At 35.3% G+C, this 26,077-nt stretch overlaps 1 protein-coding gene and 1 pseudogene across 1 annotated transcript; both read left to right on the top strand.

Annotated features, from left to right (window-relative positions):
* The first annotated feature begins 935 nt into the window (after positions 1 to 935).
* On the top strand, positions 936 to 21,755 carry zmp:0000000881 (uncharacterized). Its single transcript, XM_049467582.1, has 5 exons — positions 936 to 996; positions 9,553 to 9,698; positions 14,353 to 14,491; positions 15,219 to 15,326; positions 16,668 to 21,755. Exons 2-5 carry the CDS (start codon positions 9,553 to 9,555, stop codon positions 17,577 to 17,579), a joined length of 1,305 nt encoding a protein of 434 aa, XP_049323539.1. The 5' UTR covers positions 936 to 996; the 3' UTR covers positions 17,580 to 21,755.
* LOC125785802 (small nucleolar RNA U3) lies at positions 7,661 to 7,862 on the top strand (annotated as a pseudogene).
* Positions 21,756 to 26,077: the final 4,322 nt, after the last annotated feature.

Below are 26,077 nucleotides of genomic sequence, written 5' to 3'. Positions count from 1 at the left end.
TTATTACTGTGATTTTCTACAGTACTGGAATTAATACTGTGATTTTCTACAGTACTGGAATCATTACTGTGGTTTTCTACAGTACTGGAATTAATACTGTGATTTTCTACAGTACTGGAATTATTACTGTGATTTTCTACAGTACTGGAATTATTACTGTGATTTTCTACAGTACTGGAATTAATACTGTGATTTTCTACAGTACTGGAATTAATACTGTGATTTTCTACAGTACTGGAATTAATACTGGGATTTTCTACAGTACTGGAATTAATACTGGGATTTTCTACAGTACTGGAATTATTACTGCGATTTCCTACAGTACTGGAATTATTACTGTGGTTTTCTACAGTACTGGAATTAATACTGTGGTTTTCTACAGTACTGGAATTAATACTGTGATTTTCTACAGTACTGGAATTAATACTGTGGTTTTCCACTATAGTAGGATTATCACTGTGATTTTGACATTTCTAAGTAAATTACTGTGGATTTGGTCACATTTAGAGTATAATACTGTAAACGTTGTGCAGGAACACAGTATATTACTGTGGATTTCACAGCATTTTTTTACAGAGTGGATTCCATTTGTGTTTATTGTGACACTGACCAGGAACAGACACTCAGGAAATCACTAAGGACACAACAGTATTACATTTGTATAACATTTACCTTAACTGCTCCATTTACCGGAGTAACTGCGGTTAAAATAAGTATAAAATGAGACAAAAGTATAAAATAAGGCATGATGAGATGTTCTAAAGCATATAATAAAGTCCTATATATTAATTTTTTAACTTTTTTTACCTAACATGTGTTAGCTGTAGCTCAGTACAATGAAATACAGTACTTTTTCAGTCCTCGTCATTTCCGGTTGGAGGAATGAGGGTGTGGAGGGAAATTTGGCAAGTCACACCCACAGTATTTATCAGTCTAAAGCTTCAGTCTGTGGGATGTTCAGAACATACCCAGGCGACACAAGCCAAGTGGACTGAGGTACAGTGTGTCTGTGTTTACTATAAATTTCTCTTATTATTATTACTGTCATTATATGATCAGCTGCAGAATAATTTCTATGGGCATAGCTGTGATTGTGTTTTCTTACAATGCTATCTGTGATTATACTGTACCTTATTTAAAGACACTGTGCTGAGTTATGTCTGCTTGTTTCTTACACCAGAAGCTGATTAATCTGCTTTGTTTAAGTTGGTTTAAGAGACGGTTTAAGAGATAATATACATATAGCTATCTTTGTTAACTATGTCAGACGTGAATGAGAAGATATTTTAGGATTCTACAGCAGATATCAATACCCTTTTCTTTGCTGGTGGCTGGTTTAAGAAGGTCTAAGCTGGTGCCAGCTGGTTGAGGGGATTGAACAGCACTTGATTTTGGTCATGCAAGCTCAGAGGTGGAAAAAGTACTGAAAAATTAAGTAAAAGTACCTTTACTTTGCTAAAATTCTACTCAAGTAAAAGTAAAAGTACCCATCTAAAAATCTACTCGAGTAAAAATAGAAAGTACTCAAAAAATGTACTTTGAGTAAAAGTAACATAGTTACTTTTAATTATTTAATGTATCATATATAATCATAAATTATTATAATAATAATAACTTATAACTTATAATATAAGTTATTATTATATATATATATATATATAAGTTATTATTCCACATAATAATTTGGACCTTTCAGGCAGTATTTGTTCAGACCACCCCATAAAACATTTTCAAGAAAAAGTGGCAAAGGATTCTAAGATCTATTTTTTTCTTTACTGTTAAAGGTTATGGACATATATGTGACTATAAACCGTATTTTTATAGTTTTACAGTTCATTATTATTTTTTTTAACTTGCCATTGCTTTGCTTTAACTGCTATTTACATGTTTTTGTTTTTTACATTCAAGCAGATTGTTTTAATGTTTCCAATAAAAACTTAAGGAATTACCATTAAAAACAGGCTGATCCTTTATTTCTGCTGTAGACTAAAAACATTTGGGTTGAAAATTAAAAGATAAACATGGGACAAAATATCATGAGTTCAACTTTTATTTCCAGGTATTTACATCTGGATCTGATACACAGTTCAAAAGATACTGTAGCACCTTCTGTCTGAAACCACCCATTCCTGTGAGCAAAAGTATTATAACAGACACACTTAAAAACAGATTAAAGTGAATTAGAGTAAGATTTTTTTAGTTGCAAATCCTTTCTCTTACTGTTCATCATCTGTTGTTTAGTACACCAGCGACGACTTTCTTATTTAGGACATTCCAAACTGTTGTTCTGGCTGTGGACAGTTTTCATGCAATGGCTCTGATTGATTTTCCATCTTCTCTCAGCTTCACAATTGGTTGTTTTTCACCCATAGACTCTCATAGCTCTCTGGATTTCATGTTGATAACTCCTATAATCAGAGGTGGAAAGTAACGAATTACGCGTTCTCACGTTACCGTAATTAAGTGGATTTTATGAGTAATTTGTAATTTTTAAAGTTGTTTTTAACCCTTGTGTGGTGTTCATATTTTTGTTACTCGTTTACTTTGTTACTTGTATTCAGCAATTCAGCAAAATTAAGCAATTTTACATTAAAATGCTTTACACATGCTTGCTTCACCTAAATTGCAAGCAATATAAACAGCTTACATGGTTAATATTTGCCCTTTACCTTTCTTATGGTACATTTCTTTTAAAAAGTGCTGCTCTTTTTTTTTTTCTTTTTTTTTATTAGTTTTTTAATAAAATGTAAAAGAAAATGAATTAAACTCAAAATATGAGTAGAAAATTTGTTTAGTTTCAAATTTACAAATGAAGCAATGTTTATTAGCCCTTGGCCAAACATACTGTATGTAATATAAATGTGTGGGGGGGGGGTGTACAGTGTGTGTTTATCGAAAATGTGTTTTGATATATGTTTTTCACAAAAAATGAGCCAATGTCAATGAGTTTGAGTTAAAAAAAAATATTTTTTTAGTATCATTTGATGAAAAATGAAAACGGGTCCCACAGACCCGAACACCACACAAGGGTTAAAATGAGGTAATTTTACTTTTACTGAAGTTCATATTGACACAAGTAATTTACTTCGCTACACTGGAAATCTCCCCGTTACTGAGTAAAAAATAAATTGCTGGGAAAAAATATATAATTTTACTTAATTACAATTTTTCAGTACTTTTTCCACCTCTGCCTATAACTATAAATGCACAGTTTGCACAGATAAAACTCAAATCCAACTCTGAACGCAGGCATTCAGCGCTGTTTTTCGTTTGAATAATCATTGAGTATGTTTCATTACTTTTGCTCATAAGATAAATGGGTGGGTTCAGACAGAAGGTGCTAAAATGTTATAAAATGTGTATCAGATCTAAATTATGTAAATACCTGGAAATAAAAGCTAAAACGTTTACTTTTTGTCTCATATTCATATTTTAATGTCAAACACAAATGTTTTCAGTCAACAGCAAAAATAAGTGTATTGGCCTCACTGTTCCTAATGTATAATGTTATGTTTAGATTCAGTATCTTTTTTTTTTTGCTTGCATAGTACATTATTTAGGGATTAGTGTGTGATTTAATTAATTACACACAACATAAAGAAATTAAACTTCTGTGTTTTCTGCCTTCTCTATAGTGTGCTTATGTAGGATCTCTCATCATGAGGTACTATCACCCCAGGGTTTGCATGCTCCTACAAGCGTTGTCTTCTCTGTGCAGATCTTTTTTTTTTTTTTTTTTTAAACAGAGTGAAAAAAATCTGTATATAAAAATATCTGGATATGTGTTTAATTAGACTTTAGAAGTACATATTTCCAAATATATGAACCATAAATCTTTTTTTTGTATTCATTTGGAGATGGGGTTTCCTTGGCAGCTAAATAAAAAACCTAAATAGTAACAGAATGAAATTTTAGTATAAATCTCCCTGTTCCAATGACGGGAAGTGATAATGATACCCATGAGATACTCAGAAAAGCACGCAGTTGAGTCATTATCTGCAGTACCACTAACACAATCATACTGCTTATCCCTGTGCTGAATACCATCTGTCAGTTTCAACTCTGTAATTACAGGAGGAGCTGTTAACCTTTTAAACTTCCTAGAAATATCAGTGCTTCCTGGCTTTCTTCCAGTATGCAGTTAACTTAGGAACAACTCGGCCAGATTGTGCTGCTTTACATGTAGTTATTGATGTATTTACCTTTGGGTATAGTGTAATAATAATAATAATAAACTTTATTTATATTGCACCTTTCATACATTAGATTTGAAGTGCTTTACAGTACAGTTAAATAAGAAAATAGAACGTAAAAAGCGCTGCCATTATGATCAGGGGATCGCTGGTTCGAATCCTTGTCATGCAGCTTGCCAACAGCTGCCAGAGCCCTGAGAAAGCACAATTGGCCTTGCTCTCTCTCTGGGTGGGAAGATAGCACTCTTTTCCCTCATCACTCTTAGGGTGATGTCGATCAGCACGAGGCTCCGTCTGTGAGCTGATGTATCAGAACCGAGTCGCTGCGCTTTCCTCCGAGTGTTAGCGCTGTGATGCTACTCGGCAATGATGCATCAGCAGCAGATTGAAAAGAAGCAGAGTCTGACTTCACAACACCCTCCTGGTGTTGGGGCATCATTGGTGATGAGGGATATACAGCTAAGTAGCAGCTAAATATGTGGGACAATTAGTCTATAGCTAAATTAGGAGAAAATGGGAAAAAAATTGAAATAATGTATTTAAAAAAACAAAGTAAAAAGCAGAAAACTCAGCAAATAAACACAACTACCTTAAAAAATTATTAAGAATTAAAAAAAAATATTATTATTATAATTATTATTGAAGGAATAGTTATGGAATAAAATAAAATGCAAAAGGATACAATAAACAATAAAATAAACTAAAGTAAAGTAATGTGTCCAATTTTTTAAGTTGTCACCTTTGACCTAATTATTAATTATCTTGCTATTTCTCAAGATATTGAGAAATACAACGCATGGGAGCTTTCAGGTGTTTTCCGGGGCTACCTCTTTTCCGCTCAGTCACATGGTTTTTATTTCCCCGTCCACAACTGGAAATTCCGGTAACTTTAAGTTGAACTCGACAGGTGCATCATGATCTGGTTTGACAGCCTGGTCTCGGGCGGAGGCTGGTACCTGTAATCACAGTATTTACCTGCTCAGCAGCTTTAACCTGGACACAGTCCATGTGTCAGCACACTTCATTAAGAGCGTGGAATCTACTTTGAAGCCTAATTTCACTCCAAAACACGACAAGATACAAGCCAGTACCTCTGAACTTAAATTTGATTGTGTTGCTTTGTATATAGTTATCGATTAGTAAGCATTAGGGTATGGTGTAATAATAATAATACAATAGTAATAATAATACTAATAATAATATAATTTCATACATTAGGCATCATATCACATGGGTCAGACACACAACAGATACACGCAAATACCAAACACACAGTTTATTAATAAAGGAGCTAAGCTTACAAGAGTGGTATGGGACAGGCAGGGTCAGTAACAGTGTGGCAGCCAATATAAACAACATACCAGGGCGTAGTCAGACAAAACAGGATCATAAACGAGAAATTCAGCAGATAAAGGGCAAGGCAAAAGAGAAGTAAAAAAAAAAATAATGAGCAAGGTAAAAATCGGTAGAAGAAAACAAAACACAGGTCAGTAACAAAAGCAATAAACAAAGGAAATCTGTTGTAGAAGAGCTACTTAACTAGATTACTAGAATACTCGGCAAGAAACAGAGCAAACAGCGGGGTATTTACACAAGACAGGCCAGGTGCAAACAATCAGTAACTGGGGGAGAATCTGTAGATCTGACATACAATGACATACAAAGATGACATAGTGTATGGGTAACACTTTATTTTTAGGAACACAAATTAGGCGCTTATTAATGTTTTATTATTTGCTTAATAAAGCCTTAATTAGATATTTGTAAATTATTTATTCACTACTTATTAGGCTTTATTCTGTTATTAAGTGTTATTGGTGCTTAATTAGAGGGTCCGTGGTTGATTAAATATTTATTCAGTTCCTTTTAATGTTTAATTAGTGATGAACAGAACATCACTTTAGAATATGGTGCACTTCTTGGTCTATTAGTGATTTATTAACCCCTTATTAACTTCATAAACTCCAGCACAGCCATAACCTTACATAGAACTCACATAGATCAAACTGCTGCCAATTATAATAACACTAATAACATGTAGAATTAGCTAATAGTTATAATGCTTAATAATCTGCTTAACAGGGTGCTAACATAACTGTTTATTCTGCACTATAAGATCTAATACAGCCATTATTAATCATTTACACATAACAGACCACTAATTAAGCACCAATAACACTTACACAGAATAAAGCCTAATAAGTAGTGAATAAATCATTTACAAATATCTAATTAAGGCTTAATTAAGCAAATAATAAGACATTAATAAGCGCCTAATTTGTGTTCCTTAAAATAAAGTGTTACCAGTCAGGGTAGTGCAGACATATACATCAGGTGGTGCTCCAACTCTGCCCTTTATCAACCAAAGTGCCCTTTTGAAACTTCTTATCATTAAGATTTTGCTGAGGCCGGTTTGAAATGATCTTTTGAAAACCTGAGCGATTAAAAACGAGTGAAAACAGAATGCCCTGAAATCAGCTCGCACAAACCCGACCTCTCTCTTCCTCTGTCACGTGACCCCGCGCGGCACACTAGATGCGCTGCAGCAGTAGTTCAGTTCAGCGAGTCTTCAGCACAGCACGCACGGTGTCCCACCAGCCAGGTAACATACACATCAAGTAAAATCCTACCGTTTGCCCTCTAATCCCAACGTGAAATCATTTTATTGTGCAGTAAAAAGTCTCATACAGCACCAAACTACTAAGCATCTTTAGCCGACTGGTCACCAGATAAACCAGCCGCTCTAGCCCAAATTAATGATAGATAACGTGAGGACGACCACATACAGCCCCGGTTCTGGACTGAATTGCTTGGGGGGGGGGGGCAGTAAAATTAAGTGGGCATGTTGATATTCATGTTGAAGCCAGAAATATATTCAGGGTTGGATTTGTACATATGGGATTGATAAAAAGTGCCCTTTTTCCCCCCTGAGCACTTGCCCCCCAAAATGTCTGTGCACGCTGTGTAAGTTAGAGAATATGACATTTCTAACAATAACAGTTTCATGCTGTGCTTGAAGCACAGAGTATAAAAGTAGGGTAACTGGATTTAAACAGTCTTGACTCCACCCTGTTAGAGTGATGCTGTTTTTTTTTTTTTTTGCAAGTGTAGCACATTTCTGTTGCAGCATGTACGGCTGTGTGCAGTCAGGCAAACACTCTCTGTCTGTTCCTTCAAAATCCATCTCTCATTACTAATCTGAGGTGAAATCAAAGACTGTAGGCTAAATATGATGGCAGTAATCCGAGGGTCTGTATGCTTGCCAGTTCTCATGCACTGAATATGGTATTGTAATTAAGGATCATCCACAAAAAAAGTATATTTTACTCAGTTTTCTCTGCAGTTTTAACTGTTTGTCTTCTTTTGGTGCCTGCTGAGATTTCTCAAACTGATGATGTTTATTTAGTCGAATTGTGTTGTTTTTGGTGTTATATATCCTTATTTTTGTGCTTCTATTATGTGTATTGAAGACTATATTTTCAGGGTTCATTTCTATAGTTTCTAACATGAAAATGTGTTTCAAAAGTGTTACGTCTCCCTAACCACGATGACGAGTAGCGATGTACTCTTCTGAGAACGTCGGATATTGGCTTATGATTTATTTCAAGAGCCTTTATCATTAATGACCGTTCTTCGCTCTCCGGAGTGTGAGAGGAAGAGTTCTAAAGACTTCTAAAATACTCATTTCCAAATTTACATTTGTACTTTTTTTAGCAAAGTGTGTTAAAACAGCTGTTACAGTAGTTCACTTAAAGTACAATGTATCAATGTATAACTTATTAGAAAGTAAATTAAATTACTACTACTAATTTGTGATCAAAATGTAACGTAAACATGTAACACACTAACAATTATAGTACAGTATATTAAAAAAATATTTTTAAACCAAACGAAGGATACTAGAAGTGTGCTACTTACAAAAGACAGGAACAAGAAGCATATTTGTGCTCTAATGTAAATAGATCACATATATTTAACATTAATTCTTAGTACATTTCTAATATACCTGGTTTATAATAGTGATAAAGTGATAAACTCATTAAATGTATTATAATTTTACTGTAAGAATATTTAAAATATGGGATTACATACATGAAGCAGTATGTTTAAATGTTACTTAAGTATTTAAGTATTTAAAATAGTTCTATTTTAGTACAGTTAAGTACACTTAGCACAGTTTAAGTAAGACTTTTGTACTGTTTTTATACAATTAAAGTAAAATAAATACAAAAAAGTTCAATTTTATCACTCTTTAAATATACTATCTATCTATCTATCTATCTATCTATCTATCTATCTATTAAACACGATTTAGCTCTTCATTTTTACTGCCAAAATATTTTTCACTTTTTCCTGTCCAATTTTTTGAATTTGGATTCTTTCACACTGAACACAGAAAAGTCGCTACTGTTCTGTCAAACACGTTGTTTTCAGTGGAATGTGTGCTGCAGATGCATAATTTCACTGTGGCAGTAATCAGAGTCTGGCACAGCTGAAGCACAGGGTCAAATAACATAAAGTTATGTTTCACCTACAAACAAATTATTTCCACAACAGCAGTTATACTAATTAATGCAAAACCACCAGACTGAGGAACTCCTTCTTCCCCACTGCTACCAGACTCTTGAACCTACCTCAGAAATAAACATACACCTTACTCTCCACACGTTTACAGGTCAAGGACATTTTACAGAGGCACATGCTCACTTTACTGCAATTTGTTTTTATAATTGCACTACTGAACTTTTTTGGGATGTGATGGAGAAGTGCTGCTTTGTGCAGTGGTCAGACTCTACTGTTGCAAGATCTTGGTGAAAAATTAATGCAACACTGGATTGAGATAAATCTTGTGACGTTGCAGAAGATTATTGAAACAATGCCACAGAGAATGTGTGCTTCAATCAAAGATAAAGGTAGTCAGGCAGTTTATCATCATGCTGAGTCATTTGGTGGGCAGAAAGAAATGATGTTCTTGGGGATTCCCTGCCACATATGGCTACATTACCAGGATAAAACAGGCTATAAACTCTAAAACATCTTTATCTTCATACTGTAACATCTTTACTATATATTTAAAGACCTGCTTAATTTGTTGTTACGATCTCATATTATCATATCCAGATACTCTGCACTAAAAACATGCACAGTAAAGCCTTCCAGTGATTGGTGCCTCAGCGGTAGAGTGTTGTGTAACTCAGCTGGCCTCTTTCTTTGGAATTTTTTTTTCTGCCACACCTCAGAGTGCGGAGAACACCTGAAAGGAAGAAGATTGTAAGATTGTGAAACTGGTGGAGTTATAATAACACAGAACTCTTCATACAGGTCCTAATTCTCACGTCTGCGCTCTTCCTCTCTCCAGATGGACTACTCTACCAGAACGCTAGCGAAGGGCTGCTTCGGGAAGATCTACAAAGAGGACTACAAAGGCAAATGGGCAGCCTTGAAGAAAGTGCCCTCAGGGTTCATCTCCAGGGAACAGCTGGAGAGAGAGTGTAAAGTTTATTAGTAAGTATCCTGACTTAACTATTCCAGTTGTCTGTGTTAAAAGAATACCAGAAATGACCAATTAAAATAAATAAAAATGTGGCTACAAATGAAGTAAACTTGAATTATTACACTCTAAAAAACAGAGGTACGATATGAGTACTTTTTTGTACTCAAAGGTACACTCTTCATAAATGTACCCTCAAAGGTACAATATTGGTCTTTACAGGGTCAGATTTGTTCCCTCTTAAGTATAAAGTCATTTCTAACAGCAATAAGTACAGATGTGTACCATTTAACCAGCCAAAAGGTGCATACAGTATTCTGTACCACTGTACTAATAAAAATGTATATTTTATTTGCACATTTTTCATTTAAAAGCCAGACAATTTTGGATCATCAAGTTTTTGACACATATTCAGTTGATGATAATGTTTATAATCTTAATAATCTTTACTGGTACAAAAAACATGGGTACAAAAAAAGACTTTCACTGAAAGGCAAGCTTTATATTCTTTTAACTACAAATCTGTACTTATTTTTCTTAGTGTGTAAAGTATTGGGTCTATGGACTTGCACTCACGGCTCTGACACATTTCCATTTTCAAATAATGCGGCTCGGACGTTTCCGGTTGTATTGTTTACATTCGCCTGTATAGGCAAAACGTACATTTTTTACTAGCGAGAGGTCAAAATGAGTATCCAGCGTGAAGTTTTCAAGCCGTTTTAAGCACTGTTGTGTTTCTTTTTGCACGGCGTCTGCTAAGTTTTATGGAAGCTTTAGGCTTTCATAGCTTTCCTGCTCAGAGTGATCTAATAAACAGTGGCTAATTCGGGAACACTTTACCATTTCGCCGTATGAAAGGTCTGTAGCAAACATTTCATACCAGACTACCTGGTTAAACCAAAAACGTCAGAAGCTTGGAGACGACTGGCAAAGCATTTTTTAAATTGAATAATTAACGTTACAGCACCCAGGTTCCACGTGTTTGGGAGAGGAGATCAGCTAAACGTACTTGCCTGAATGATCCACCAGCTAGCATTATTATTATTATTATTATTATTATTATTATTATTATTATTATTATTATTATTATTATAGCTAAATATTATTATTATTACTATTATAGCTAGCATTTTTATTATTATTATAGCTAGCATTTTTATTATTATTATAGCTAGCATTTTTATTATTATTATAGCTAGATATTATTATTATAGCTAAATATTATTATTATTATTATTATAGCTAGCATTTTTATTATTATTATAGCTAGCATTTTTATTATTATTATAGCTAGATATTATTATTATAGCTAGATATTATTATAGCTAGATATTATTATTATAGCTAGATATTATTATTATAGCTAGCATTTGTATTCTTATTTTTTACTATTATTATAGCTAGCATTTTTATTATTATTAATATTATTATTGCTAGCATGTGTATGATTCTTTTAATAGTGATTATTATTTTTACTATCATTATTATTATAGTTAGCATTGTTATAGCCAGCATTTTTATTATTATAGCTAGCATTTGTCTAATTATTTTTATGATGATTATTATAGGTAGCATTATTATTATTACTAGCATTTTATTAGACTTCCATTTGATAACAGGAGAAACTAACAACTATCAATAATGCACCTAGCAAGCTAGTTAGCTATAACGTTACTAGCTAATGCTGAGCTGTGTGGGCTAACGTAAAATATAAGAAAAAAATCTTGGTAGTGTGTAGGTATGAAGATGCATATAGTTTAAAGCCTTTCTCTAGCTTTCTAGTGGTGGGCTTTACTGGTCTCCTTGACGTTGAGGTTAATTTTTAGAAGCTCCAGAAACACCAGCTGAAAATACTGCCATAACGAGTGTATTGGAAAAGCCAAACAGGAAACGCTGGAGCAGCACTGATGAGAATGCGGAAGTAGTTGTGCAAAGAGCGCATTGCTCATTCATTTGTAGTTGCTTCTGAATTTATCCTGCTTTTGTTGGAGTAACTGCCTCTACTGTCCAGAGAAGACTTTCTACTCGATTTTGTAGCATTGCTGTGGGGAGTTGATTTTTGCATTTAACTGTCACAACCCTGGTGAAAAAAAATATATACTTAATTGTACTTAAAACATATTAAAACATATCGATTGATGCTGTAAATATACTAGCTTGCTAGGTGCATTATTGATAGTTGTTAGTTTCTCCTGTTATCAAATGGAAGTCTAATAAAATGCTAGTAATAATAATAATGCTACCTATAATAATCATCATAAAAATAATTAGACAAATGCTAGCTATAATAATAAAAATGCTGGCTATAACAATGCTAACTATAATAATAATGATAGTAAAAATAATAATCACTATTAAAAGAATCATACACATGCTAGCAATAATAATATTAATAATAATAAAAATGCTAGCTATAATAATAGTAAAAAATAAGAATACAAATGCTAGCTATAATAATAATATCTAGCTATAATAATAATAAAAATGCTAGCTATAATAATAATAAAAATGCTAGCTATAATAATAATAATAATATTTAGCTATAATAATAATAATAATAATAATAATAATAACATGCTTTCATCAAATGTTTGAAAGTAAACACTGATCATACTTTTATAGTGTATTTAAAAAAATAGACTACTATGAAGTACACTTTTAGTTTAGTGTAATTTAGTATACTTCTAAAATCCTTATTTCCAAATATACGTTTGTACATTTTTAGCAAAGTATGTTAAAAAAAGTTGTTACAGAAGTTCACTTAAAGTACAATGTATCAATGTATTACAAATGATAAAGTATGTATTAGAATGTAAATGTATTAAAAATGTAAAGTAACTTTGTAACATGCTAAAAAAAATGTAGTACAGTATATTAAAATATATGTTTATACCCAACAAAGTATACTAGAAGTGTGCTACTTACAAAAGAGAGAAACAAGAAGCATATTTGTACTGTAATTTAAATAGATCACATATATTTAACATCAGTTCTTAGTACATTTCTAATATACCTGGTGTATAATAAATAGTGATACAGTTGTAATACTCATTAAATATATTATAATTTTACTGTAAGAGTATTTAAAATATGGGGTTACATACATGAAGTAATATGTTTAAATGTTACTTAAGTATATTTAAAATACTTCCATTTTAGTACAGTTAAGTTCACTTAGCACAATTTCAGTAAGACTTTTGTACTATTTTTATACAATTAAAGTCTAATAAGTACTAAAAAGTTGTTTAATTTTGGCACTCTTTAAATATACTGATTGATAATAAAGTGGCTACAAGAACTATAAAACTATAAACTATAAAGTGGCTACATGAACTATAGCATAATAATGCTTAGTATACTTTAAACTACTTTTTTTCACTATGGTTGGTTGTATGGGAATATATAAGTCCATATGATCCAAACTAATGCTTCTGGGTAGGCTTCACCCTAACCCTGAGCAGAATTGGAACTTAAATTGAATCAAAGTATGAGTGGTATTGAATTTCACAGTATGTGAATAGTCTTAAAACCCATTTTAAACATTTAAATTACCAAAGGGTTTCTTTAAAAAGCTGTCTATTGAAAGGGTTGTTGTAAGGTCCTTGCCCTGTTGCCCTGTCTAGTGTCATGTTTATTTACCTGTTCCTTGTGTCTGTCTCTCATGTGACCCGGCTCCTCTGTGTTTCTTTCCCAGTGTTTTTCCACTCACCTGTGTTCATTTGTAGCTCCGCCCCTTCGTCCCAGGTGTTTCATGTTTCCTGTGTGTGTGCACCTCTATTTAAGGTCCGTGTTCCATTTCCCCGGTGTCGATCCTTGTACGTTTATCGTCTGTCAGTGTTCCATGGTTTCCCCGGTTTCCTCAGTCCTGTTTTCAGTTTATCCCAGTTGTATTTTGTATCTATTTTTGTTAATAAATCCCCTGTTGTTTGCATTTGCGTCCGCCTCCTCGTCTTCCCTGCACCTCCACCCTGACAGTTGTCAGGGAACCAAAAGTTGTCCTTCCTGATCTTTCTAATTATCATTTTCAGAAGAGTTTATTTAGCTGAATGAGGTGTGTTAAATTTAGTTTCATGGTGAAACCTGTGTAAAGGTACAGTACTTCTCCAGAAGTAGGTTAAGCTCCAGGGCTGTGTTTCTCAACCCTGATACTGGACCTACTCATTGTAGTGTTTTTCCTGCTTCAAGCCCACACAACCACCTTTATCCCATACAGAGCTTGAAAGCGGAATCAGGTGTGTAAAGAGAAAGCATTGCCCCTTTATTTGTAATAGCTTAAAGCAGCTATCTGTAATATTCCTGAGTGGCCAGATTGCAAAATGTGATACATGGTATCAGTATGTTTCTGCTACTATTTCTGCAAAGCCAAATATATTCATTTTTAAAAAGGTCCCGATGCCTTTATCTAGCTAATGGTGCTGAAACAAGAGCTACTGCAAACATGGAGATATAAGAACAGCAAACTCAGTCTTAATCAGATAATTAACACGTTGATCAACCAACAAAACACATAATTAGAACTGATGAAAGCTGGTGGGCTAAAACAGCATGCTTGGTGCAATGATACATTTATGGATTGTCACTTTAAGTAAAATACCTCCAATAATCTGTTACTGCACCCCACAATTTGACACACTGTTAAAATCTCATGCAATAACTTGCTATTTGCAGCAGAGCACATCACAACAACGTGGTAAAGCTTCTTGGGGATCCGTGGATGCAGGATGGGAAGTGGCACATTCCTCTGGAGTTCATCTTTGGAGAAGATCTGGAGACGACCATTTTTAGTGCACAGAAGTCCAAGATATCGGTAGGATTTTGTCTAAAAATGATCTAATAACTAGGGGTGTGACGAGACACTAATATCACGAGACGAGACACGATATTGGGTTCACGAGAACGAGACGAGGTTTAAAAATAAAATTATAAAGAAAAGCTCAAAAATGAAAAATGGTTTGAAAACTAGTTTTATTTGACAAAATCATATAACGCAAACTTAACAGACTGGTTTCTCTCACACATTGATTCTATAAGAAATAGAAATAAGAATAAGAATAAAAAATAAGAATAAAAAATAAAAATAAAACTTTTCTAGGTCTTATATAGTGCAAACAATATGTGCAAACCACAACCAGTCATATACTATGGTTTGTGTTTTTTTCTCCTAAATATCTTGTGATTTAACTATGCATAACCATAACCAGTCATATTAAAACTATACTTGAAGTGCAAACAGAGACAGAGCGCAGTAGGCTAGTAATGACAGAACGTATCTCCTCCACCCCCTCCCCCCCGGGGGCGCTGATATTACATTTGCATACACCACAAACAGTACTGCTGTGTTGCCAGATCCCGCTTAAATAGTCCACACTAAACTATTTTTTTTCCCCCGCGAGGTTAAAGCTTGACGAGAAATATCGTCACGTTTAATCTCGTGAGATCTCGTGCCACAAGATCTCGTCACACCCCTACTAATAAAAAATATATCCTCTTTTATGTATCATATGTTAAAAGTACTGATTACGTATCCTCTACAGCTCACACCAAAGGTGAAGGCCACCATCATCACAGGAATGTGTGAAGGCTTGTTCCATCTGCACAGCAAAGACATCGTCCACCAGGATCTCAAGCCAGACAACATCATGGTGAGAACGTTTGGTTTTCCCTGATTCTTTGTACTTGAAGTCAATCAGTCAAAGCATGATTAGTGTCTGAAGTTAGTTTTGCCCTGGAGGTATGAGGCTAATTTAGACAACAAGTAATGAAGGCTTAGAACCACCAGGTTAGCACCTAAAATAATTACTGATTTACCTCAAACAGACTTTACTCTAGTAATGCTAAAATTAGATTCCCAATAAATAGATTTGCTAATGTGTAATGTAACCACAAACAGGTGCATCTTAAAAAAATGAATATCATTGAAAAGTTACTGTATTTCAGTAATTTAGTTGAAAATGTGAAACTGATATATTATATAGATGTATTAAACACAGAGTGACCTATTTTAAGTGTTTATTTATTTTATTGTTGATGATTATGACTCAGAAAATTAGAAATATTATATAAGACCAATTGGTATTTTTGGCAGTGTCCTGCTGGAAAATGAAATCCGCATGTCCAAAAAAGTTGTCAGCAGAAGGAAACATGAAGTGCTGTAAGATTTTGTGGGAAAACAAAACTGCACTGACTTTAGACTTGATAATAAAACACAGTGGATCAACAGCAGCAGATGACCTGTTTCTCAAAACCATCACTGATAATAAGTAAATTTTACTATTCATTTGTAAATCAACGGAGCAGAGTCTGGAGGAAGAGTGGAGAGACACACAGTCCAAACTGCTTGAGGTCTAGTGTGAAGTTCCAACAATCAGTGATGGTTTGGATGAGGATTTCATTTTCCAGCAGGACTTGGCGCACTGCCTACACTGCCAAAAGTATTACATGATTTTATATAATATTCACATTTTCTGAGACACTGATTCTCGGGTTTTTATTGTGTGTAAGTCTTAATCATCAACAATAAAAGAAATAAAGCTTAAAATAGATCACTGTGTGTGTAATACATCTATATAATATATGAGTTTCACATTTTGAACTGAATGACTAAAATAAAGTACCTTTTCAATGATATTAATTTTTTTTTTAGATGCACCTGTACACTACATGGACAAAAGTATTAAGAAACCTACACATTCACCTACATAAGTCTGTGTAACAGTCTATTCTAAACCGATTGCCTTTAGTGTGTAGTCGCTCCCCCTTTGCAGCTCTAACAGCAGGTGTGGGACACTTTTTCGCACGGTCTTCCACTAATAATCACTAATAATACTTACAGCTATAGGAACTCCCCATATTTGGCACCTTGGGTTGATTGGCTGATTGACTACATTGGTTGATTTCTGACCAAACTAAAGCTTTAAAGCATAAAAGGCAGGTGATGATAAATAAATGTCTTTTTTATGTCTTGTTCTTTTTTATTCCTTTAGGTTGAGCATGAAACACACCGCGCTGTGATCATCGACATGGGCCTCGCAAAATTATCAGTGAACGGCTTATCCTCTGCCCAAAACATGGGGAACGAGGCCTACTCTGCTCCTGAGATCCTGCAGGCCAATGGAATCCGGGACAAGCGTTCGGACGCCTGGGCGATGGGAAAAATGGTTGCAGAGCTCATTGCAAGAGTCAGACTGCCTACCACCTTTGTGTCCCCCGTCAAAATCCAAGAGACACTGAAAGACAATCCTTACTGCAGTGTTGTGTCCAAGATGGTGGCTTCCAATCCCATAGAGAGAGCCTCAATGGTCGGGGTGATTTCTGAAATCCGGCGAGCTGGAGTGATTTACGGGGCAGACGTGACACCTAAACCTGGGGCAGGAACAGGATGGGCTAACCCAGGTTTGGGAGCACAAGCAGTTGTCAAAGCAGCACCAGCTCCTGTTGCTGCAGGACCAAACCAGAGAAATCGCCCACCAGCACCATTGGTACACAAAGAACCAGCAGCTGCAATACCGCAGATACGGACCCCGTATCCTGTCAAAGCTGCCCCAGCTCCCGTTAACCCACCTCACATTAACCGTAGCCCATCTCCCAACAATCGTAACCCATATCCCATCCACCGTAGCCCATCTCCCAACAATCGTAACCCATATCCCATCAACCGTAACCCACCTCCCATCAACCGTAGTCCACCTCCCAAAGCAGACGCTCTAGTTCCAATAACCAATGCTGAATTTGCTGCTAAGTTCTCACTGATGTCCCTACCCCCTGACCTGCCACAAGATGGAACTGTGATCCAGCGTCGCTTCGACGGGGATATGCAGCAGCTGCAGTACAAAGAAATAGTCATGAAGGACGGAAAAGTCGTTAAGTATGATGACGTGAGATATATGAAACCGTAGAAGATCAAGAACTTTATAAACAGGATTCCACTTTTTGTGTTTTGGTATCTAAGGTTTTGGTACCAAGACTGAAACCTTGAGTTTTGGATTGATTTTGCAAGCTTTAAAATAAGCCATCAGACTCTTCAAACACTCTACTGTCCTAAAAATGTTTTATTCATTATCATTTACAATGTAAATGTGTAAAAAATGTGACTGGGATGGCTTCCACTACCTTCACCTACCTTCACATATAATGGATGATGGATATACACCAGTGGTGGATGGATGGATGAATGGATGGATGGATGTGGCCATGATTTTAACATCACTTCCTTGTTTCTACACTCACTTTGTACTTTGGTTGTAGTTCTGTATCCTTTTCTCGTTTCTATACATACTTTATAATTATCCTCCTAATTTCATCCTGTTCTTCAATGACCACAACTTCACAGGAGAGAAAAACATTTGTTCTCAGCACTGCAGTGATTAGCACTGATTAGCATGGTGATGGTGTATGCGGTGTTAGTAGAGTGTGTTGTGCTGCTGCTACAGTGAGTGAATCAGATACAGCAGTGCTGCTGGAGTTCTTAAACACATCAGTGTCACTATTGCACTAAGAATAGTCAACCGACCAGAAGAATACAGCCAACAGCTTCCTGTGGGCAATGTCCCAGTGAACACGTTATAAGAAAGTTTAGCAATGTTTAAAAAAAAAATGGTTCCAGGAATGTTAGCCTGTAGTATTACAGAAATTATGTTCCAGGAACCTTCTGAAAAGGTGTGCCATAATTTGTTTGCATCACATTTGTTTGCCATAATGATTTGCATCATCCCATTAGAATATTTCTCACATAATCTTCACAGCTAGACGAATACTAACATTACTAAAACTTAAAATTAAAACTTTGACACAAGTGAAATGTTCTAGTAACATTGCTGCAATTCTAAAAACTTGACAGATTGAACATTCTGAGGATGTTAACTCTAATTTACAGAAAACGTTCTACTAACCAAAAATTGTTAGCTAGGCATGCTGTGATGTGTTAAAGGACTAGAGAATGAGCAACACTGTAAGATGTGCAGATAAAGATTCTGAGCTTCTGTCTCTGGCTTTTATCTTGTACTTTATCTAAAAGGTGGAGCAGCTGTAGGAAGGAATGTCTAATAGAGTGGAGGACTGTGAGTGATTATACACAGTGTTTAAAAACTCCAGCAGCACTGCTGTATCTGATCCACTTGATCCACTCCTGACCACTGAAAACCAGGCTAAAAGAAAAACAACAAATAAATATGAAGTGTTCCTGTAAGCTTAGTGTAAAAACAGGGAGATGATGTTAACGTTGAGGCCGATCAGTGTGTATATGTATGTAATATACTGTATATAGCTACTGTAGGTAGATAGTTGAGTAGGTGGATAAGTAGGATATTTGTGTGGGAGTGTTGGTGTTATAAGTGCATATCTAGGTGTAATTAATTGATCCCCAAGGGGAAATGTGGGTGTCATGTTGGCTGATGCACACAAACAGTTTCAGTCGTGTGCAAAACTCATAGGCGTGGCATTTAATGGAAACAATGGGCCACATTCACTTAAGAAGAGTTCTTAAGAAGAAATTTCTTTCTATAAAAACACTTACCAGTTCTCACGAAGACTTTCACCAGGCATTCACCGGTCTTTTCTTATTTGTGATTTTTGTACAGTTTAAATGAGGACAATGTGATTCATCATTACATGAGCAGAACTGTGAACATTTCTTTTATTAATCAGATGTACACTAAACAAAATTATGAAAAAAAAAAAAAGTTTTGCAACTTTCTGCATTTGCTTTTTTTAAGTTAATTTAATTTCAGATAAATTTAAGTAACTTGAACTCGGTTTCAAAAATTAAATGTTACACAGAGTAAATAAGTGAACTGAACTTCAGTCAGTCCTTTCTTTTAGTAAACTTTACTTCATTTATTTTTACTGAATCACTCCTTTCTTTTAGTAAACTTTGCTTAATTTCTGCTTACAATATTACCTACTTACAATTACCTAATTTATACAATATTACTAAAAATTTTACTTTAATTTACTTAAATAAATGAAGTAAAATTTACTAAAGAAAGGATTGACTGAAGTTCAGTTCTCTTATTTACTCTGTGTAACATTTAAGTCTTGAAACCAAGTTGAAGTTACTTAAATTTACATGAAATTAAATGTACCTAAAAAAAGCAAATGCAGAAAGTTGCGAAACGGTTTTTAAGTAATTTTTTTCAGTGTAGATGTTTTGTTAGGGCTTTTCTCAGTAACTTATCACTGTGTAACCAGATAGCAGTGGACAGGAACATTCTTCTATAGTAGCCAAAAGAGCTAGTGGCTTAAGAAGCTTCAGCAGATGATTCCTTGGAAGGGATTGACAGTATTGCTTTTAATTGTCATTAAGGCTATGTTCACATTACCAGGCTTAAGTGACTCAAATCAGATTTTTTTTATTAGTGTGGCTCAGGTGTGAACGTGCCAAATTAGATTTGTCCAAATCAGATTTGTGTCACTTAGATTTGTCCTAAATCAGATACATATCTAATCCATGGACATGCATCATGAATGTGAACAGTCAAATCAGAATTCATGCATCATTTTTTTGCTTTTACGCAAAAACGTCTCTTGGTGCAGCTGGGCAGCTATAGCTGCAAAAACAGCAAAAGCAAACCGCCTGACCTTTTTTCTCCTCCTGGACCTGAGCATGAACTTCAGACCAGCTGTTTACTGTTTCTCCACTCCAGCAAAAGGGACAGATTCGTTCACATTACACACAGATACAGATCTCTTACATTTGTGAATGTGAACCATCAAAATAAAAAAAAAATCTGATCTGAGCAAAAAATCTGATTTGAGCAATGTGGATTGTAATGTGAACGTAGCCTAAGACATTATTTACAAACCCACTTTTCTTACATCATTGTGACAATATTACTCACCAATGTCATAAAATAGAACGCTATAGAACTCCACTAGTCAGGAAAAACCATAAGGTAACCAAATAATTCACAAAAGTTTCTGCACTTTTTTGGTGTTTAATCTGTTAATAGTGAAAGTAAGAGCATTTCCTCGTACACACTGTGAAGGGAACTCAAGGGATTGGGACTAAACAGCTGTGTAGCCTTAGGAAAACCACTTATCAGTGAGGCTAACCAGCAAAAACTGCTTCAATTTGCTAAGGGAGCTTAAATATTGGACTGATGAGTCCAGAGTGATGGAGCATCAGGGTAAAAAGAGAGGTGGCTAAAGTGATGTTCCCATCATCTACCATACAAGATTGTGGGGGCGGATATATGATCTGAGGTTGCTGCAGTTGGTCTGCAGGTTTAGGTTCAGCAACAGTATGTGCTGAAAGAATGAGGTCAGCTGACTACCTGAATATACTGAATATAGACCAGGTTATTCCATCAATAGATTTTATATTTTTTCCCTGATGGCATGACCATATTCCAAGATAAGACAATGTCAGGATTCATGGTGCTGGAATTGTGAAAGAGTGATTCAGGGAGCATGAGATCATCATTTTCACACATGGATTGAGAGAGTTCACCACAGAGTCCAGATCTTAACCTCATTGAGAATCTTTGGGATGTGCTGGATGGAGAAGAGCTGCTTTGTGCAGCGGTCAGACTCTACCATCATCAATGCTGCTGCAATATCTTGGTGAAAAATTAATCCAGCAACACTGGATTGAGATAAATCTTGTGACGTTGCAGAAGATTATTGAAACAATGCCACAGTGAATGTGTGCAGCAATCAAAGATAAAGGAGGTCCAACCAAATGTTTGAGGCAACATATGTAGATGTAGTCAGGAAGTCTGGAGTGTGGTGTTTGGGCTTTTTTTGAGCAGCACCTAGAGAACTTAATGTGCATTTGAGATTTTTTTTTTTGCCAAGCACAGGGAGTCCTATGTAGATTTCCACAAAACCTGCAGAACTGGAGCTGCCATTAATTACTATGAAATAATTGACTCACTCAGGGACAAAGAGAACAGAGGACAGATCACAGGTGAAGCTGAATAAGAGACAAGGACTCTCTCTGGATAGTAAAGTAAAGACTGCAATGTTTCATATCTAAACTTTCCTTAAAAGTGAATGACATTGTGTGTTTCTTGGGTTGTATATGTATGTACATATTCTTATTTTTTAGTAAAAAAACATACATTTAAACAAAACTGGCCTACTGTGTGTCAATGCCAGGATATAACTCATTCACTGTTTTTGTTACACTCATTTACAAAGACAATAATGCACTACGAAGTTCATTGTTGGAACTGAATGAAACTTAATGGGTCCTATCTATACCAACAGTCTATTCTCATGCTTTCCACCTGCGTCACTTAAATAGCAATGCATATGGCGTGGTGGTTGGAAGTGAGGTGTGTTCAGGTAAATTTCTGCTGTTTGCTATCTTGGAAACAGAAAACACAGGTGCTCCACTGACTGAATACAACCTAGACAGATGTCATTCTGTCATTTGTTACACATTCAAAGACACACAGCAGTGCACATCACCAATAAACAGAATACAGAATTAAAAATACCATTACTGTAACCATAAATTACCTGGAAAGTTGGAAATTTCATTACACTCAGATGTAATGACAATAAAACCCTCTTGACCCCCCCCCCCCCCCCCCCTTGATGCGCCCTTGAAATAGCAATCTGTCATAATCAGAGGGCACTAATTAAACAATGAACTGTGGCAGTACTTGTGCATAAGAGTAGCAACACAGCATGGAGTAAATTCTCTGTACCTCTCACACAATCACACATTAGCAGCTATGAGAGAAAAAGCACACAGTTTTAACTTAACTGGTAGCTGCGCCTATATTAACTAAGTATAAAATAACTAAGTTTGCTAGTTAATATGTGTTTTAATACTTCAGAATATATATTAAGGTTTGTGTGTGTATTAATTAAAAATACACACACAAACCTTAATATATATATTCTGAAGTATTAAAACACATATTAACTAGCAAACTTAGTTATTTTTAATTGCTTAAACAACTTTTAAACAGTATTTTACGAAGAGTACTGTTAAAACCCACCTCGCCTCACCAAGATTTAGAACGCACTGAAGAGAGTGGAGCCCAACGCTGAAACTGAGCTTTCAAAATAAAAGTCTGCTTCACAGTTCAGCCTACACTCAATAGTTCAGTGTAAAACTGCACAAAAATCACAAATAAAAAATAATTAACAGTAAGAAATAGTGTAAAAAATAAAAAAAACATAAAAGATGATATATGGTTGGGCATGGATGAATACAGCGCATTACCTACAGATGTTGCAGCTGGACCTGCAGATCCTGCCAAACACTTGGAGGTTGCTAATGCTGGCATCACCTCTGGTCCCATAAATGCTCAATTAGTGGTGAATCTGGAGAATACACAACACGTTCTTGCTCTGATCCAGACATCTAGACATCACAAGAACTGACTGTTCACTTGCTGCCTAATATATGGGTAGATCTCACCTCTAAATAGATGTATATGAAGATGAAGATGATGAAGATGATCAACTTTCCCACTTTGTCCCACTACCTGTCAGTAGTGCTAATGTTATGGCTTCTCCATGTATGATATGTATACTGACGTGCAGCTAATACCATTACGCTGCCATGTGAGTGCTGTAATTAGGGGAACTAAACAATCATGTGATCAGACCAGAGATGACAGATGTTACTCTTTATTGAGGTTATATCCTGTGAAAGTGTTTGTCCTTAAAGCATGTCATTCATCTCCCTGTCACTGTAAATCATGATTATGTAATAGTATCATTAGGCTATATTCAGGCGAGATGTAGCTACAGCTATCTATTGGGTAGAAGCTCCTCTATGTGACAGTGGAACAATGTGAAACAAACCAAATAAATTATTTGATCAGATCTATTTTTTCCTTTAATGTTTTCTTTGTTTTGTTGAACTTTTGTTCCTTATGATTGCTTTCATTTTTCAGAAGTGGTTGCACTGGATTCCATCTCAGTGAAAATGATACCTGAGATTGTCATCAAGATACAGGCTGACAAACCCATCTTACCTGTTGTGTGAACAGACATCCCAAGTTGCAAAAGTTGATTTCAGGGAGGTTACATCCCCCCCCAAAAAAACAACAAAAAAAACCTTGCGGACACACACCAAAGGATAACGAAACTTTATTTTTATATTAATTCATTTTATTTATTTATTTTTTTTAATTAAATTTAGAGTATTCAGAGGTGAAATTTAATGAGTTTTATCTTTTTTCTTTTTGGAAGGCCCTGCCTCTGCTTTCCTTTTTTGGGGGGGAAAAAAGCCTTTATTTGACAAAAATTGACAGTTACAATATCACAAAAAATTGCACAACATCAAAAACATTTCATATCATATTACCATAATTATTAATATTGCCTCCGCCATGATCTGCTTTCTCTCACTTGCTGAACAAATCCCGTCCGGGAGGGGGGAAAACACTGCCCGCCCACACTAAAAACTGATTGGCTGTCTCACAGACTCTTTGCAGAGAACAGGCCAATCAGACCCCCCCTCTGTTTTCTCTCTCTCCTTTCCACACGCGATTAGAGAATAAAAGTCTGTGGCCTGTGTGCGGGTTTGGGGCACTCGTTCTGAATTCCGGGAGATTATATGTGACTCGCGGGCATCTGGGAGCCACTACCCAAATGCGGGAGACTCCCGCAGCTTCAGGGAGACTGGGTTTTTCTGTGTGAACGACAGTCTTACAAACAACTAAACCTCAGTAGATACAATGTGTGTCCAAATATGTACTATTGAATGCAGCATTTAGATACTCTATGGCTGTGACCGAAATGGCTCCCTACTCCCTCATTAGTGTTGCGCTATTTAGGGAGACACTGGTAGTTCACTAATTAGTGATAAAACAGGAGTGAATTCAGACACTCCTCGGCCGGTCACAGAAACAAACACAGGTGAGAGAGGGGGTTGAGCCATATTTAAAACTCCATAAACACACTGAACTGAGCTCTGAATTAAAGTTAGTGAAGCTCTGAGCTGATCATGAAGTTATTTATCTGTTTGTTATATTTACGCTGTTTAAAATATAATCCTCACAATATTGAACTACGTGAAGAAAACCTGAAATTAACAGCATACACCGGCTCGCACTGTTGCCAGATTGGGTGGTTTCATGCTAAATGTCGAGTTGTGTCTGAAGTTGTCTGGAGGAAACGCTGTGATTTGACAGGTGCACAAAACTACCAAGTGTTAGAAGTTTGGATATTGAGCTCAGCAGTGTTGTAGTTAGATATCTAACCTGGCAGAGACAGAGCTTTTAGTCCTGCTAATGGAAATTTGAAGCTGTGTTAATGTTCGTTATTATATGTATTTCTTTCTTTCATTGCTTGCAAAATTATTTTTATGTACTATATTTACTTTTTTGGTTTGTGTGTCCAATGATACAAGGCACAAAACATATCATACAAACATGCAGATAAACTCAATAGTTTTTTAGTAATTAGTGATATTTAAGACAATTAAGTTATTTTAGTTAAGATCATGTTGGAGTAAACCCTGTAATATTGTTAATTTGATGAACATCAGGTGTTTGGGTGGATTTCTCAGTATTTTGGCGGATTTGAAACATGTTTTACCCAGTGAATTGGTTTTGTCTGAATCCCTCTTTAACAATCTGGCAACCCTAATGGCTCGCTGTCGGCTCCGTTTCTTCGGCTGTCTGTTGCTTAGTAGCGAAACCCGCAATTGGCTCTGTGCACAAGATGGCGCCACCTAACTTCCGGGTAGTGAGTGGTAGGTATACTAGTTTCCGGTTGGAGTTGTTGTGGGGAGAACTGCCGGCAGGAGTACAGAGTGAAAGCGACCATGAGTGTTTTTAAAGTTAAGGAGAAACGAAAAACACAAAACAAAAAAAAACTGACTGTGTTATTTTTATAATTAAAGGATCCTCTATAAAAAAATTGGAGACACTGGGAAACATACCAAACTGTTATATTTTAATAATAAAATCAAAAAAATTAAATTCAACAACAATACTATTTCATGCCTTTATTTCCAATAACGAAGGCAATGGGCCAGTTTTTCTTTTATAAAATTCATTACTGTTGGTCACATGAAAAGTTTAAGGCATATTTACAAGCTTATTCAATAAAAATAAATAAATTGACCCATAAGAATCCAGAGCCAGTTTTGAATACAAAAAAAAATACAAAATTGATTCAGGTAAAACAAACGTTGTTTACATATTATTGGGATAATGAGGGAACACAAATATTTTACGGTTTGAATACTAATGTAATATAAATGCATATTAAACATTAACAAACAATTTTAGAGAACTTCTGGGTTAATCACACACTGAACTGTTTGAAACTAAAGATATACAATAGTAAACAACTATATATATATATCCCGATGCCAGTATACATTATACATATTTATAACTTACAGAGGGTCTAGACACAGGGAATAAATAAAAATAAAAATAGATCAAAAATAATATTTATATATATATATATATATATA

Source organism: Astyanax mexicanus, chromosome 1 (assembly GCF_023375975.1).
Source record: "Astyanax mexicanus isolate ESR-SI-001 chromosome 1, AstMex3_surface, whole genome shotgun sequence".
NCBI classification, from domain to species: Eukaryota; Metazoa; Chordata; class Actinopteri; order Characiformes; family Acestrorhamphidae; genus Astyanax; species Astyanax mexicanus.
Note: the sequence above shows the minus strand (reverse complement) of the source record. Positions and strands in the feature narration are given on the sequence as shown.